The sequence below is a fragment of the Gadus macrocephalus genome, chromosome 12 (genome assembly GCF_031168955.1).
Source record: "Gadus macrocephalus chromosome 12, ASM3116895v1".
Classification (NCBI taxonomy): domain Eukaryota; kingdom Metazoa; phylum Chordata; class Actinopteri; order Gadiformes; family Gadidae; genus Gadus; species Gadus macrocephalus.
The window spans coordinates 5796377-5810501 of record NC_082393.1 but is presented as its reverse complement, the minus strand read 5'-3'; the positions used below and the strand labels follow the sequence as shown (position 1 = coordinate 5810501).

General features: G+C 41.9%; 3 protein-coding genes across 6 annotated transcripts in view; all 3 read right to left on the bottom strand.

Moving 5' to 3' along the window:
- Nucleotides 1-4: 4 nt before the first annotated feature.
- dmap1 (DNA methyltransferase 1 associated protein 1) lies at nt 5-5344 on the bottom strand (the record flags this gene model as incomplete). The annotated part of the gene is made up of 10 exons (XM_060067519.1): nt 5227-5344; nt 4855-4977; nt 4433-4524; nt 4111-4306; nt 3617-3775; nt 2999-3166; nt 2189-2374; nt 1373-1444; nt 546-618; nt 5-330 (listed from the first exon to the last, which is right to left on the bottom strand). Coding segments are annotated over exons 2-10 (1368 nt in total), but the record flags the coding sequence as incomplete, so codon positions are not given.
- Nucleotides 5345-5974: 630 nt separating this feature from the next.
- LOC132469397 (galectin-3-binding protein A-like) lies at nt 5975-11437 on the bottom strand. 4 transcript variants are annotated; one of them, XM_060067364.1, is made up of 7 exons: nt 11296-11437; nt 10750-10830; nt 8702-8896; nt 8256-8387; nt 7783-8029; nt 7374-7693; nt 5975-6780 (listed from the first exon to the last, which is right to left on the bottom strand). In XM_060067364.1, exons 2-7 carry the CDS (start codon nt 10808-10810, stop codon nt 6701-6703), a joined length of 1035 nt encoding a protein of 344 aa, XP_059923347.1. In that variant the 5' UTR covers nt 10811-10830; nt 11296-11437; the 3' UTR covers nt 5975-6700. The 4 variants fall into 4 exon arrangements, with proteins under 4 accessions (XP_059923347.1, XP_059923344.1, XP_059923345.1 ...); XM_060067361.1 differs by having other exon boundaries at nt 5975-7693; XM_060067362.1 differs by having other exon boundaries at nt 5975-7693; nt 8702-8893.
- A 286-nt stretch (nt 11438-11723) lies between these two features.
- Nucleotides 11724-14125, bottom strand: part of p3h2 (prolyl 3-hydroxylase 2) — a 52356-nt gene continuing 49954 nt past the window's right edge. The window contains 1 exon segment of the mRNA XM_060067381.1: nt 11724-13092. Within this exon segment, the coding sequence (XP_059923364.1) occupies nt 13000-13092 (93 nt within the window). The 3' untranslated portion in view covers nt 11724-12999.

The following is a 14125-nucleotide window of genomic DNA, read 5'->3' as shown; positions in this document are numbered from 1 at the left end:
TAATCTGCTCCTTGGCCTCCACCTTGATGTCGTCCATGAGGCCGGGCCAGGCCAGGGCATCTCCTCCGGGGGTGCACGGCGTGACGCTGCCGCTGTTGCCCACGTTGGGCTCCGCCGCCTGGGGCGTGGACACCGTCACGACCCCCTGGAAGCCGCCACCGCCGCCGCCGCCGCCGCCAGCCTTCAGCAGGGCCTCGTACCGGTGCCGCAGCATCTGCTGCTCGTACTCACAGTTGCTGAGCGCCTGCTTCAGCTCGTAGACCAGCACCAGGTCGCTGCGCAGCTCGTTGAACATCTGCACGATCTCCTCCGTGGTCATGGGGTTGAGGTCTGCGGTGCCGGGGGACAGACGGACAGGCAGGACAGGCAGGACGTCAGGACAGCAGCCCGAGCACGCGCACACCAGTGAGAGTTTGCCTCAGGGCCCGCAGCGCAGGCTTCACTGCCCCTGCTACTTTTTGTAATAAATGTTTTGAATTAATGAATTAATTATAGTTCCCTTTTTGGCACAACATGGCCGCCAGTGGGGGTTATTTTGCACTCACCCACTCCTTGTTCCGTCAGGATCTGCTCAATGGCTTTAATCTTCTTCTGCCCTACAGAGCTAGGAAGCTTCATCTAGAATAACCAAATCATAAACACACACACACACACACACACACACACAAACACACGTTAGGTTAAGGTGCTATGGATGTTACAATCAACGCCTCCGCGTCGATGCGTTTAATTCAAATGAAATGCTCTTCAGCGGGCCAGATCAAAATGTCTTTATCCACTGGAGTCTGTCTGACTGATTAGCCGCGGGATCACGCTACTCCTTTAGCTAATGCTAATGCATTTTCCATAGAGACGGCGGCGGCTGCTCATCAGTCTTGGAGATGAATCAAGCTGTTCTGCTAGGCCTTAGCGATGCTAGCCGGCCACTAACGGCATCCATCATCATAGCGCTAATGAGAGATAGCTAGCTCAGGTCAAACGCTCTCCTTTGCTTACATGATACATCAAAACCGAGGAGTGTGCTATTTGCTAGTGCTATTACTGCTGGTTCTACAAATAAATTAACTCACAAACAAAATGGCACTACATTCAACCGGCTCATCATTCAATGATATAAATATATTTTATTTGTAGAATTGTAAGACGCCAACAACGAGCAAGTTAAGTTTTCTAATCTAAAGTGTGTATCAATAAGATACCGTGTAAAATCTCAGCAGGCGAGTTGGACTTTCATGTGAACATTCTTGCATTTACAACCGTTCAGGAAGGAAAGGGCGGGCAAGAATAATCCTGGACACAATACTACCATGCCAACGGTCACCACTCTTCCCAGATGTGCTAGTTCTCATGAATAACAGCCAGTTATGCTTACCCTCTGGCTGCGGAGTGTGACACCTGCAGACTTGAAGTCTGGGAATTTGATGCCTGCTGTCTCTGGAACGGCCTGCGTGAAGGGATGAATACGATTGCAATGATCAATGAGTTGCTTACAAACACGGTGCTTACATCGGCACTGTTTACACACGATAAATGTACGATGATGTATGAGCATGTGACTTTACGACACTTGCGTGGGAGATTCTGTCTAGACAAGAACCTATCTCTGGTCAATCTAGATTGAATGTGGTAACACTCCTCAATGGGTGTTGATGCCGTTACCGTCTGTTTAGAACGTCGCAATCTCACAACCGCTTTCAACGCGCACTTGAAGAGTGGATCAAAACCATCAAGTAAACCATGGAGGCCATGGACACTGCATGGTTCACATTCAGAGTTGGTGGAGCAACCATATTACGTACAAAAATCTATTTAATGACTCTGATCAGCATTCACAGTTGGGTTTCTACTTTTGAACCAGGAATATCTGATATTGTCTATCAACTTCTCGAAGCATCAATGTAGCTAAAGGACTTTGTTATGGCCATTCTGTTTCCTTGAATTGTTGTTACAACATTTGGCATTAATTCATTTTAGGATGTAGGAAATATCCGTGCAAGGCATTCAAGACAGTAAAAATGTTTCACATCACATAAAAGGTTTTTGCCCCAAAAAAAGAGTTTGACATTGACACCTTATTTATAATATAGATATGATATGAAAGATATAAAAAAAGCTTATGAACCCACTTATGATAGTGACCCCTAATAGTGGAACATGGGCGTTGTGTTGTGATGTGTGTGTAACAAACCGGCTTCTCTGTTTCTCTTTTCTGTGGGAGCTTCTTCTTAGAAACCCGCTTCTCCGCACGCCTCAACTCTGTGTTGGTGTCTGCGGCCTTGATGAGTTTCTGCAGGTCCTGGGCCTTCTTTTCCCGCTCTTTCTTTCTGCCCTCGATCTTCCGTAGCTCTGTGGTCAGATACTCCTCTTCCGCCACCTGCAGGTCGAATAGGAGAAGTGCAATGTGAAAATCGCGTCACGGTACAAGGCAATATGAGGTCATGACTAGGGATCGACCATACCAATTTTTTTAGGGCCGATACGATACCGATATTTTTTCCTCAGCCTTAGCCGATACGCCGATACCGATTTTCTTGAGCCTATTTTTTTTTTTTTTTTTTTTTTTTTTTTTAAGGAACATTTATTGAACTTCAATATAAAAAACAATATTTAACAAATAGTAAAAACAGGTGAAGTAGAACAAGTAAGAACAAGTCGATGAACAATATTTAACAAATATTAAAAACAGGTGAGGTAGAACAAGTAAAAAAATTAAAAAAAAATTGGCGAAAATCAGCCGCGTATCGGCCGATACCGATACACGTAAAAACCGCGAATATCGGCCGATAATATCGGCCGACCGATATATCGGTCGATCCCTAGTCATGACAGGGTGTAACTCGACAGCAGTAGTAGAAAAAATAATTAATCAGACACAGAATTAATGGTTGAATAGAATAATAGACTTGGATTCCAAAAATGTATCCGACAATTCATCGGATGGGGCTATCCAAACGATGATTCGACCAGTTGACTTTGAGGGTACAGCCCTTTCACTGACCTGCTCAGGTGTGCGGTTGAACAGCTTATCCAGCTGTTCTTTCCTGCGCCTCTCGTGGCCAGCATCAAATATGTAGATCTTTGGCTCCGCCCCCGATGCTGCGCGCACCTTCATCAGCTTGCCGCAAATGCAATAGTATCGCTCTTTCAGGTCTTCCACTGAGCGCTTCTGCAAGAGATAGGGAGACATGTCAGGAGAAATGAGTTATTGGAATATCCTGACGATGCCTGTGTGGTGGCAGCCTGGCTCCGCCCGCCTACGTACTTCCGCTCAATTTTCATTTCCGTTCAGTACTACGTCTGGATTTGCAGTATATTCGCAGGTTTTCTGCAGCCAATGTTTTGGCTGTCCAATCAGCAAACAGAGGGAGCGGCTGAGAACAATGACGTTGAGGTCGTGCGCTAGTTTGAGTTGGAGTCAAACGTTAGCGATTGGTCATGGCAGACCCAGATTGGCACTGGGCAGTCCGACAGACTACCGCCTTCAAGTGAGTTAACGTTTGCCAATGGAGAGTGGCCAGACTCTGTGCAAATGAAATGAAGCACCAGAGTCTGGTAGGACCAGACTAGGGCGGCGGCTAAGCCCGTGGTTCATGTGCGTGGGCGTATAAGTATTCACCCTGTACTGCTGGTGGTCGTAGCGGTCGTGGACCACCACAAAGCGCAGGTCGAAGCGCTTGCACAGGTCAAAGAGGTGGTCCGTCTCCGCTTTGGTCCAGCCGTCGTCATGGAGATACAACTGATACTCCTGCTCCGAGTACACCGGCACCTGCACCGTCTAGAGCAGGGAACACAGGGAGGGGAGATGGTGAACATCTAGAGGGAGAAATCTGTTTATGCATGTTAAAAAACAGACGTCAGGATAAATATATTGTATTGATGCTGCTATTTGGTTTCTTGAAAAATGTTCATGGTTACGACAGAAAATGCTGCAAGCCCATTTTTTATCCGCATGCACGTCTGGTTGCATGAAGTTAAGTGTAATTGTACGTTTTCAAATGTTTTCCTTGCGGATTTATCTCTTGCTGCTGCATCTTTAAATCTGCCATTTAACACCAACAATTTATGATAAAGTTACAAGCCATGAAAACAAAGAAATTGCCTGTTCCTTACCTTGTTGAAGCGTGCAAAAGGATAGTCTTTGCCCTCCTCGGCTGTGCGTCTCCAGTGATGGAATATGGCTCCATCTTTGCGGGCAGGATTCGAGAAGGGCATCCACTTCCAGGGACGCACCTTTTTACAGCCCAACTTGGCCTTGACGGTCCTGTAGCCCTGAGTTGTATCGCTAGGCAACAGAGGCGGCGCATCTCTAGACAAACACAAAAATGACAATAAGGAAGAATAACTAACTGATCATAACTAGAAGTAACGGGACCGACGGGGATGGCTGGAGGAATAGGAAAAAAACATTGAGATCCCAAAAAGAAAGTCCTACTTTTTATCTGAGTAGAGCAGCGCATAGACCTCCCGGTGCATTCCCTCTGGTCTCTTGAAGGTCAGCGCTTCTGTTGTCTTCTTGGCTTTTTTCTGTGGGTGATGATTATTTGATGAGCTTTCGCCACATCATTTATATAATAGTCTATACCATGGTAAGGACTCGAGCCTGACTTAAAATGTATGGGCGGGGGGGATATAACCTTACTCACTCATAACTGACTACCCTCTTACCACAATACTAATTACACAGCCATTACACTTGACCAATTAGGGATAGATGATTCTGATTGTACACCCCTAAACGGGCGAGTTTTTTATTATAATTCCATTATGATCTTTACTGTTACTCTTATTTTATTTTGGTGATTAAAGAACAAACGTAACGAGCCAACTACAACGTACACTGACTAAAGATCTTACCTTTTCCGAGTTGATGAAATCCTTCTTACTGATGGGAGCATCATTGTCCCCTCCTGTCAACTCCAGAATGTCCCTCACGTCAGCTCCAGTAGCCATGACTATAACTTATGTTGTCAACGCCACCTGTCAACAGTTATACAAACGTCCTAATGGTTTTCAACAAGGTCTAATCAACATGGTATACCGGTGTTTATAACAGGTGAGCATCCGTAGCGAAGGATACAGCAGTCTATAACGTGGGTCGTAGCGGCGTAACGACACATAAAAACAGCGTTTTTAAGTCAAAGCGAACCATGGGGTTATCTGTTATTCCGTTTACTTTTCGAAATGTCTATTTGTACTGTGTTTTTCATTGAAAATAGAGGACCATACCTAGCTTTCGGGTAAGTAGTCATGTAGCAATGTATTCCTAGCCAGCTTAAACTTCCGGCGCCGGTCCTTTCGCATCATGGTATATAGCTTGTCGCCGTCGTGAGGTCTGGCGGTGAACTGCAGTACAGAAGAGCAGCATCACCAGAGATGGAGTTCTGTTTCTCTTTGGTAGTGATCTGTGCTGAATGTTTAGTTTGGTCTAACAACATTTTTTTTTTTTTATTGTTTCCTGCTTTGTTAAATCACTACATTAATAAAACAAACAAAAAACATTAAAAAGATGCAAAATTAAACGTTTTAATAAACCAAAATGGAGTGTTATTTACCAAGCACCTCACACCTGCGAAATACACGTATTTCAGCTTCTGTTTTCCTTTGCTTTTCTGAACCTGTCAGCTTTGTGACTTATAGCCCCAGCTTCTTCCTCATGAGATCTGTCCACTCTCTGACAATCCGAAGGGACAGGCCGACATGAAGGCCTAACAGCAACTTATACATAAAGAAACAGGTATGTGAATGCAGGAATAGCCTGCATTCAAGATGTGCATGTTTTTTTTGTGGAGAATGAAGCCACTTATTTATTTTTCTAGTTTAACTATTCCTATTTGTGCTGCCGATAGCTATCTTATTTTCCTATCTTGGACGAAGGCCTAGTTCCAATTTAATGTAATATAGATTACGGCAGGGATTAAGACACTCCATACCTGCACCATTATTTTTGTTCAGAAATTTAAAAACACATTGAGCATTCATTTTAATTTTTATTATTTAAATGTCTGTTCTTAATGTTATTACATTGGTGAATCATTTATATACAGCAGGGGTCAGCAACCTTTTCAACATGCAGTGCCAGTTTGAAATTTTCTCGTTAATGAGTGTGCCTTAAGCAACAATATATTAAAAATGCAGCTGAATTACACAGCGACCAAAAACATTCCCAGAAGACCTTGAATTGTACTATTTCCATATAGTCCACAATCATGTATTAACATTTCAATGTTTTTTTGGTTGTTATATTTGCAACATGGGCTCACAAATTATAATTACATATGTCCCATCTTAAAACCCCATTTTCAAAAACATATTTGCACTGTGAGAAATGTAAAAAAACGAGAATATATGAGAATGTTGGAACCATCCACATCAATATCTTTAAGACATGTACAGCTTTGCAATACCATGTGGAGGCGATGCATACAGGCCACTTGCAACGATATTTTAAATATTGTCTTCTCTTTTACTCACAACATAGGTTTTAAAACTATTAATTGATCCCATTTCAGAACACTGCTTTCTGTAACTAATTTGCACTGGGAGGAAATGCCCATAACAGAATAAAGGGCAAAAGAAAATCAGTTGTTTACTCCTTATTCAAATTGAATGTTTACCCCGTTAAATTCCTCATTCCTCTTCAACCTCAGTGTAGTTCAACCCTGTGCGGTACTTAGGACGGATCACCATAGTGTAGGAGTATTCATCCGAGCGGCATGGGTAGACCTGGCCTGAACCGTGGTTTGGTGGGATCGTGGTGTCCTCCTGAGGATGTTTGAAGTCCTGAATGTGGGAGACATAACGGCCATCGCAGCGGACAACTATTTTGTTCTTGTAAACAATCGCGTTTTTATACAACTCAGGCAGAGCACTGTTTCCGTTCTCCAACGACAGCTTTGCGGAAGGGCAGACCCTAGTGCTGCTACGGGAACATTCGCCACTTTTAACAAACAACCTTGTGTACCATCCAATATCGCCGAAGAGCGCAAAGTAGGCACTGTTGTGTACCGGTGTGCGGAATGTGAAGGCAAGTTCGCCATGGTTTAACCCCTTGGGATATAGTGACGTTTTTTTGAAAACTGACACCTCTTCCAATGTGAAGGTGTAACTCCACGGTTTGCCGGTGTAGATCCTGGGAGTGTAGGACTTCCAATTGCTCATGAGCTCGCCAAACAGATTACCAATGGTCAAGGCGTTGAACTGAAAACCCTCTAACTTCCCTGCCTGATAACGTGAATCTTTGAGCTGGTTCAAATCCTCAGCAGAGACCATGGGGAACCGTATGAGCTTCAACAGGTCAAACTGATCCCCCGACCCCAATGCTTTGCCTTGGGCTTCCTCCCACTTCTCCAAAGCCTGGATGACAAAGTACTCACTGGGCACCGTGAGGTCTGTGCGAGAAAGGAGACCCTTGATAGCGTGGACAGACAGACCGGTCCACGCCGGGGACGCGACCAGCGCCTCACAGTTCCAGGCCATGTAGCGAAGGCAGGACTGTTGCAGAGCTCCATCGTCCATGCTGACTGCGTAATCAAACAATGATGACTGAGCTTGGAAGGTTGCATCTTCTGGGAGCAGCAGGATCAACAGTTTTCCCACCTCTTCCTGAAGCGCCTTTAAGCCCCACTCGGAAGCCAGCTTGTGAAGGCAGTGGGAAGAGGTCATGGTGATGTTCATCTGTCCGGTGTACAGATACCTGAAAGGTTCAATCAACCACTTAATTCTCAACCAGGTCACACAGAAACACCTAGAGAGGGTGTCAAATTCATACAATGGTGTTTTTACCTGACAAAGTACGCGACATGTGGTTGGCACTTGGAGCTGACCTCAATGCTGAGGTTGGCCTCGGAGGACCAGCTGGGCACCAGAGAGAGAATGAGTTTGTGTGCACAGATGGTCTCCACAGTGCTGTTTTCAACCACCACAGACAAGATCAGATCACAGTCACGGCCACTTTCAAACAGCTCTCCCAGGAATCCAGAGATCGTCGTGCTGTGCTCCACAAATAATTCCACAGGTTTCTCTGTAGAGTCTGTACGATTTTTTTTTAAATGTCGGTTATTTGAGTCTTTGTGCATGAATATTCAGCAAAGAATATATGATCTATTCTCCCTTTCTGATTTGTAACTTTTCTATGGGGAGTTTATAGTTGACTCTTTACACACACACACACACACACACACACACACACACACACACACACACACACACACACACACACACACACACACACACACACACACACACACACATCTTACCAATGGCACAGACAACCCCTGCGTCTTCCGCGTGTTTGCAGTCTGATATTCCTAAACCGGGGGATTCACACTTGGTGAGGTCTGTCTCCGTCCCCATACAATTAATTTCATCCAAATAGATCGGACCTTGCCCTAGGCCATAACAAAAAAACATCATAATTAACACTCAAACTTGCATGGTTAATTAGGTTAGACCTATATACCGTATATATATACATATATGTAAACAATATATTTCAACATACATGATCAATTATTAGATGATATATATCATCGTCCAATAATTGATCATAAATGTTGAAATATAATGTTTTATCTAAATGACATAAAATTATAATATTGTTAATATGTTATGAACCCCTTTACATAAATAACACAGAGAAACAACAAATACACCAACAACAACAAAGCAAAAAACAGGATACACCAACACATACTGTACATACCTGCCCCATACCGTCCTCCGTCAACAGCTTCTCTGGCACTGGGGAAGTTCAGGTGGCGACACACCACTATGGCTTCCTTTATGTCCCAGCCGTCATCACACACAGTACCCCACACTCCTTCGATATAGACCTCCACCCGGCCCGCGTGAGAGCCCTTGCCTCCAGCCAGCCTCATGTCACCATTTTGTAACCCTGCTGTGGTGATTTATGGTGACTATTTAGTCTTTCAGCGGATGCTTTAATCCAAAGTGATTTACAGTGAGAATACATGACATTAATGAACAGGTAGGGGCTAGGCATCTTTTTCTCGAGGGTGCTGGATCCATGGTCCAGGACTATGGGCCATGGATGTAGGCCATAGGCCCCGAAACATCCATCTTTGTGTTATTCATGCTCACTTTCATGAAAAATGACAGAGAAACTCTATGGTGAGTCCTACTTGACGTCTATCTGAAACCTCATGTTCTGTCTTTGTGCTGCAGCACCATTCCTTTACGCCTCTAAGTCCTTTGTTTTCTCTCATGTAGTAGGTTTGATTAAGTTGGGGGTATACCTACCTCTTGCCCCTCAACTTGGCATCTTTTAAGAGTAGCCTACAGTGATAAATGTTTGGGGGTACAACTAATCTGGTTGATACATTTAATTTCACTAGGCATCTCAAAGACATGTCCTTGACACAATTAAAAGAAAAGTAAATGAGAGTAAAGATCTATTTGTTATATGTATTGGTAATGTATTAGCTAGGTTGATGTTGATTTAAAGAAAGTGGGATTAGAGGGCAAACCGGCCACAACTCCTGTTGTGTTAACCTGGCAGAATAAACACTGCTCCACCTGTACAATCTCTCAATATCCATCAGAAGGTAATATTTTATTTAATTTATGTTGCTATATTGTAAACTTCAACAGATACTTCAGCAGATTATTCAATAAACAATGTTAAGAATCCAATGAGTTATGTGTAACCATAAATCAATCAATCATCTATGTACCAGCTAAAAATACTAGTCACAGCATAGCAAAGCAGCATATTAGTCTCAAATTTCAGGAGCACAAATTACCACACACACAAAGTTATACCTTTGCACAAACATATTTAAACCAGTGTTTGTGATGCACCTATCCTTTGCCCATGTCGACTGACTCTTTACCTCATCATAGAATGCAAACGCCAACATGCTGATATCTGTTAGCTAGCGCTCACCAGAGGCGGACAGAGTACACAGCTTCCTTACTTGAGTAAAAGTACAGATACCCCTTGCTAAATTTTACTCAAGTACAAGTAAAAGTACTACAGTCAGATGTCTACTTAAGTAAAAGTACTGAAGTACTTGTTTTTAAAAGTACTTGAGTATCAAGAGTACAAGAGTATGTTTTCTAAATATTGCATTACTACTGCCACAGTGCTTACATTTATGTATAGAAACGTCCTACATGGAGTTATGAAAAATGTTAACACCTTGGAGAATGTAAAAGGAATTGAAAGTAAAATCAAGTAATTTTCATCTTTTTACCATGGCAATAGCACAATAGTATACAGTATAACAGTATACTCAAGAACATAAAAACAATTGCTCAGCTTACATAAATATGCAATATCAGAAAAGAAAATTCAGCTAACAATTCTATGTATGTGTGAGTTTCTCCGTTTTTTTATCAATCAAATCAACAATCGTCTCTCATCTAATTCTGACCATGGAGTTGGCTTTGGCGGAAAGCGAAGGTGATTGCTGATAGGCTGAAGGCTGTCCTAATCAGTTTGAGAGGGAATCACGTTTGAGAGGGAAACAACAAATTGAGGGTTTCCGTGATTTTTCTTTTCTCCTTTTATTTTTTATTTTTCAGAAGGAGTAACGGGTACTCACGGTTATGGATAGAAATGTAACAGAGTAAAGAGTACAATATTTGCCTCTCAAATGTACTTGAGTAAAGTCATGAGTACTCCCAAAAATTGATACTCGAGTAAAGTACAGATCCCTCAAAATTGTACTTAAGTACTGTACTCAAGTAAATGTACTCCGTTACTGTCCGGCTCTGGCGCTCACCCACCACAATGAGACAGCTTGACTAGGAGAAGGACACAGGCAAGGAAGAGAAGTCCTCTCGACATCTCTCTGAAGGACGATACAACTGAAAATACAACGGCAGACTTTTACTGTTTGTTATTAACATTGAAGGTTTAGTGTCGAATTTTGCAGCATCTCGCGGGGAGGTTGTAAATTGCAACCAACTGATCCTATCGCTATCACAGCCGATCCCTGATCTTATTGAACAAAAACAAAAACACAACAATTCTTTTTTTTTATGGGATTGTACACTAATTAAAACCTACTTTAATATTATATTATATTATATTAATATTATATTCCATTTCTGCCAAGTTCGTTGTGCAAGATGCTACTAGATTCTACACACTCCACCTTTAAAACAAGTAGCACTACCAGAAGACAGATAGGCGTTAATATCCCAGAGTTCATTATTATGCCTACATTTGACGTCAATGAGTTCATGTTGTTCCTTCAACAGAAGGCTACGTATACATCGGAATATATTGAACTCTTCACTAGTCAACAGAGGGAGATCATTTTAACTCACCAAGTACAAAACACAGAGATGTTCTTCACAAGTGCAGTGGAGATAGAACTGTTGCAGCTGTAGTCTTTGTTTCCCCAGAAATAGAAAGTCCACAGTTCAGAAGTGTTGGACTCCCAATGTGTCTCTTACACACATGCGCGCACACACACTTTGAGAGTCTGTTGTTGACATCTGTAGGCCTAACAGGTGCATATAGAGTACAGCAGTCAAACACAATATAAATTATACAAAAATACATATAATAATGTTATAATGATCTAACATAATTAACCACATGATATTATGTTTCTGTTATATTACCGACATTATTTAAAATATGATATGATTGTAGGCTAACAATGACCATCTAGAAAAGTAACATCTTTATGTATGAGACAACAAATTATTGCAAGCAAACTGTGAAACAAAGAATGGAAGGAACGATAAGATAATTATAATTAAACAATTTTAATATATACACACACACACACACACATACACACCAATTTGATACAGCATTTTATACTTAAATATTAGGGAGACAAAGAAGATTGACAATCCTCTCCAATCAGAAGTTATCAAACCATGATGCATAAACAAATACTTTTCAGACCGATTAGACCGCTGGTTAGCGGATTGAATCAGTGAGAATGGTTTGTAGCCATTGAGCAAATAGTGCATGTACGTATCACAACAATACTCAGAATGTTCAGGGAAGAAAACGCATGCCTCCCAAAAAATAAACATTCCTTCAAACAGGAACAATGGATCACTTTTATAACAAAAGGGACTAAGATTTAATCACGACAAATGCAAATGCAGCTATCATAAAAAACAAAACATTAATAAAACACACATGAACACAGCATTTGCAAATTTGTAAACTGAATTTTTTTTTTTTACTTTGTTTGTCATGAGGGGAGAAAGTGAGTAGTTAAAAGCAGACATTGTGTGTAATTAGTAAGTAACGGATCAATTCATTACTGACTTAAGACAATCAACAGTTGCATAAATACTAAATTCTCTAAGGACTTTTTAAATTTTTATAAATTGGCATGTTTGTCTTCTTTGTCATGAGATTTTCGTAAATCGTAACAAATTTGAATTCTGAAACAGTATGTCAAGCCATGATCCTGGTAGCCATAAGGTAGCTCTTTCTAATGCACTATTTAAGATATTGCGCAATATCCAATTTTGTTAACGGGACATCTTGCAAGGGTTTTCATCTCTACTTCAAATATGTGTTTTCTCTAATAATATGATACTGATAAATACTCTTTTCAATATATTCCAGAAATATATTGCTCAGAACCTCAACGTCAAACACTTGACATCCCATAATAAAACATAGTTAAACGCCATTCTTCACAGTGCAATAATATTACAGGTACAGACAGTCGTTGTTGTTAATGTCAGAATCCCCTCTCCACCGACCAAAAGAAGTCTCTTGTCATCGCGAGACGGACGGACATAGAAAGGAAGGGCTTAAGTACTGGCTGTGTGGTGACAGAATCCTAGACGGAGTCGAGGTAAACAACAGCCATTGACGCACGACAAAAACAACAATAATAATATTAATTCACCTCGCACTTCACACAGTACAAAAATAGAAATTGTTCCGATCCAGAAAAAGGTATCAAATAAATAAATTCAAACAGATTGGAGAGTGTGAAGTAGGGGTGGTGGTGGTGGTAGAGGTGGAGGTGGAGGGTGGGTGGTCTGTGGTTACAGTTCATCTTTCGGGTTAATGTTAAGGCCCTGATGCCCTGCAGACTTGCTGTCCAAGTCCTGAACCACCTCATCTGCTTGCAACCGCTCCTGAAATAAACAACAACCACCAAGCAGGGAGATGGAATTACAATGGGGCAGAAGCATAGAAAAAGGTCAAGGACAAAAAGTTTTTGAGTGCACTGAAGAATACATATAACTTTTTTGTGCCTCCGTATTATGTTAACAAGGAGTCTTCCTAACCAGGAACACTCCTTGTAAACGTAATTTAACAAGGAGTTACGTATTATGTTAACAAGGAGTCTTCCTTGCCAGGAAGACTCCTTGTTAACGTAATACGGAGACAGGTGAAACTCTTGTAAAGTAACAACCCTGCAATTGAAAAGAATTCAACACCAGAAATCTTTTTTGCCATTACTATATTCTCAAATGAAGTACCAATGAGGAATACTATATTATATTATGTCTCACACACTTTTTATGTGCTCAAATCAGTTTTATTTATCTCTTTGTACATAGCATGTTTTTTGATTTTTATTACTGTCTTAAGTTCATTACACCATCCACAGGCACACACAACTAGGTGAATTGTACCGCCTTCTACAGAATCTGAGTCTGGATGACGCCTTGGTGATTCAATCAAGATCTCAGGATGTGAGTGACGTCGAGAGAATCTCACCGCTGACAGGCTTTCATAACCCAGCTTCACGCAAATTTCACGCTGATGTTGAAATATTTAAATTTAAAGGTTGGGTATGGGATTTGCGAAACACCAGCAGATTTTGAAAATACACAACTCAAATGGTCCTACCCCCTCTCCTTCAACGCTGACTCCACCCATTCCAAGTACCTGGACGCGCAATCATGCACGAGCGCGAACACAGATGCGCGAGAGCGAGCCAGGCTAGCGTAGGTTTTCGTTAAACAACATGGCGAATAGAATTGTCTTCTACTGCTAGGTCCAAATGTGGATTAACTAGTTCCAGTAGCTACCGCAGGATAACAACAAACAGGAGCTTGCTCTGGGTCACGAGCTCTGGGTCACGAGTACTGCACGAAGGGGTCGCGCCCGGGGCGCGGGGGAGGGGGAGTGCAGTACGACCGTTTGATTGACGTACTTACT

Excerpts from the sequence above, each read along its gene's own strand:
- LOC132469397 (XM_060067361.1), bottom strand. The coding sequence starts at position 10,810 with ATGTCGAGAGGACTTCTCTTCCTTGCCTGTGTCCTTCTCCTAGTCAAG. Across the intron at positions 8,388-8,701 it reads CGGAGGACGGTATGGGGCAG|GGCAAGGTCCGATCTATTTG; the intron begins GTATGTACAGTA and ends GTTATGGCCTAG. Across the intron at positions 8,030-8,255 it reads AGGGGTTGTCTGTGCCATTG|ACTCTACAGAGAAACCTGTG; the intron begins GTAAGATGTGTG and ends AAAATCGTACAG.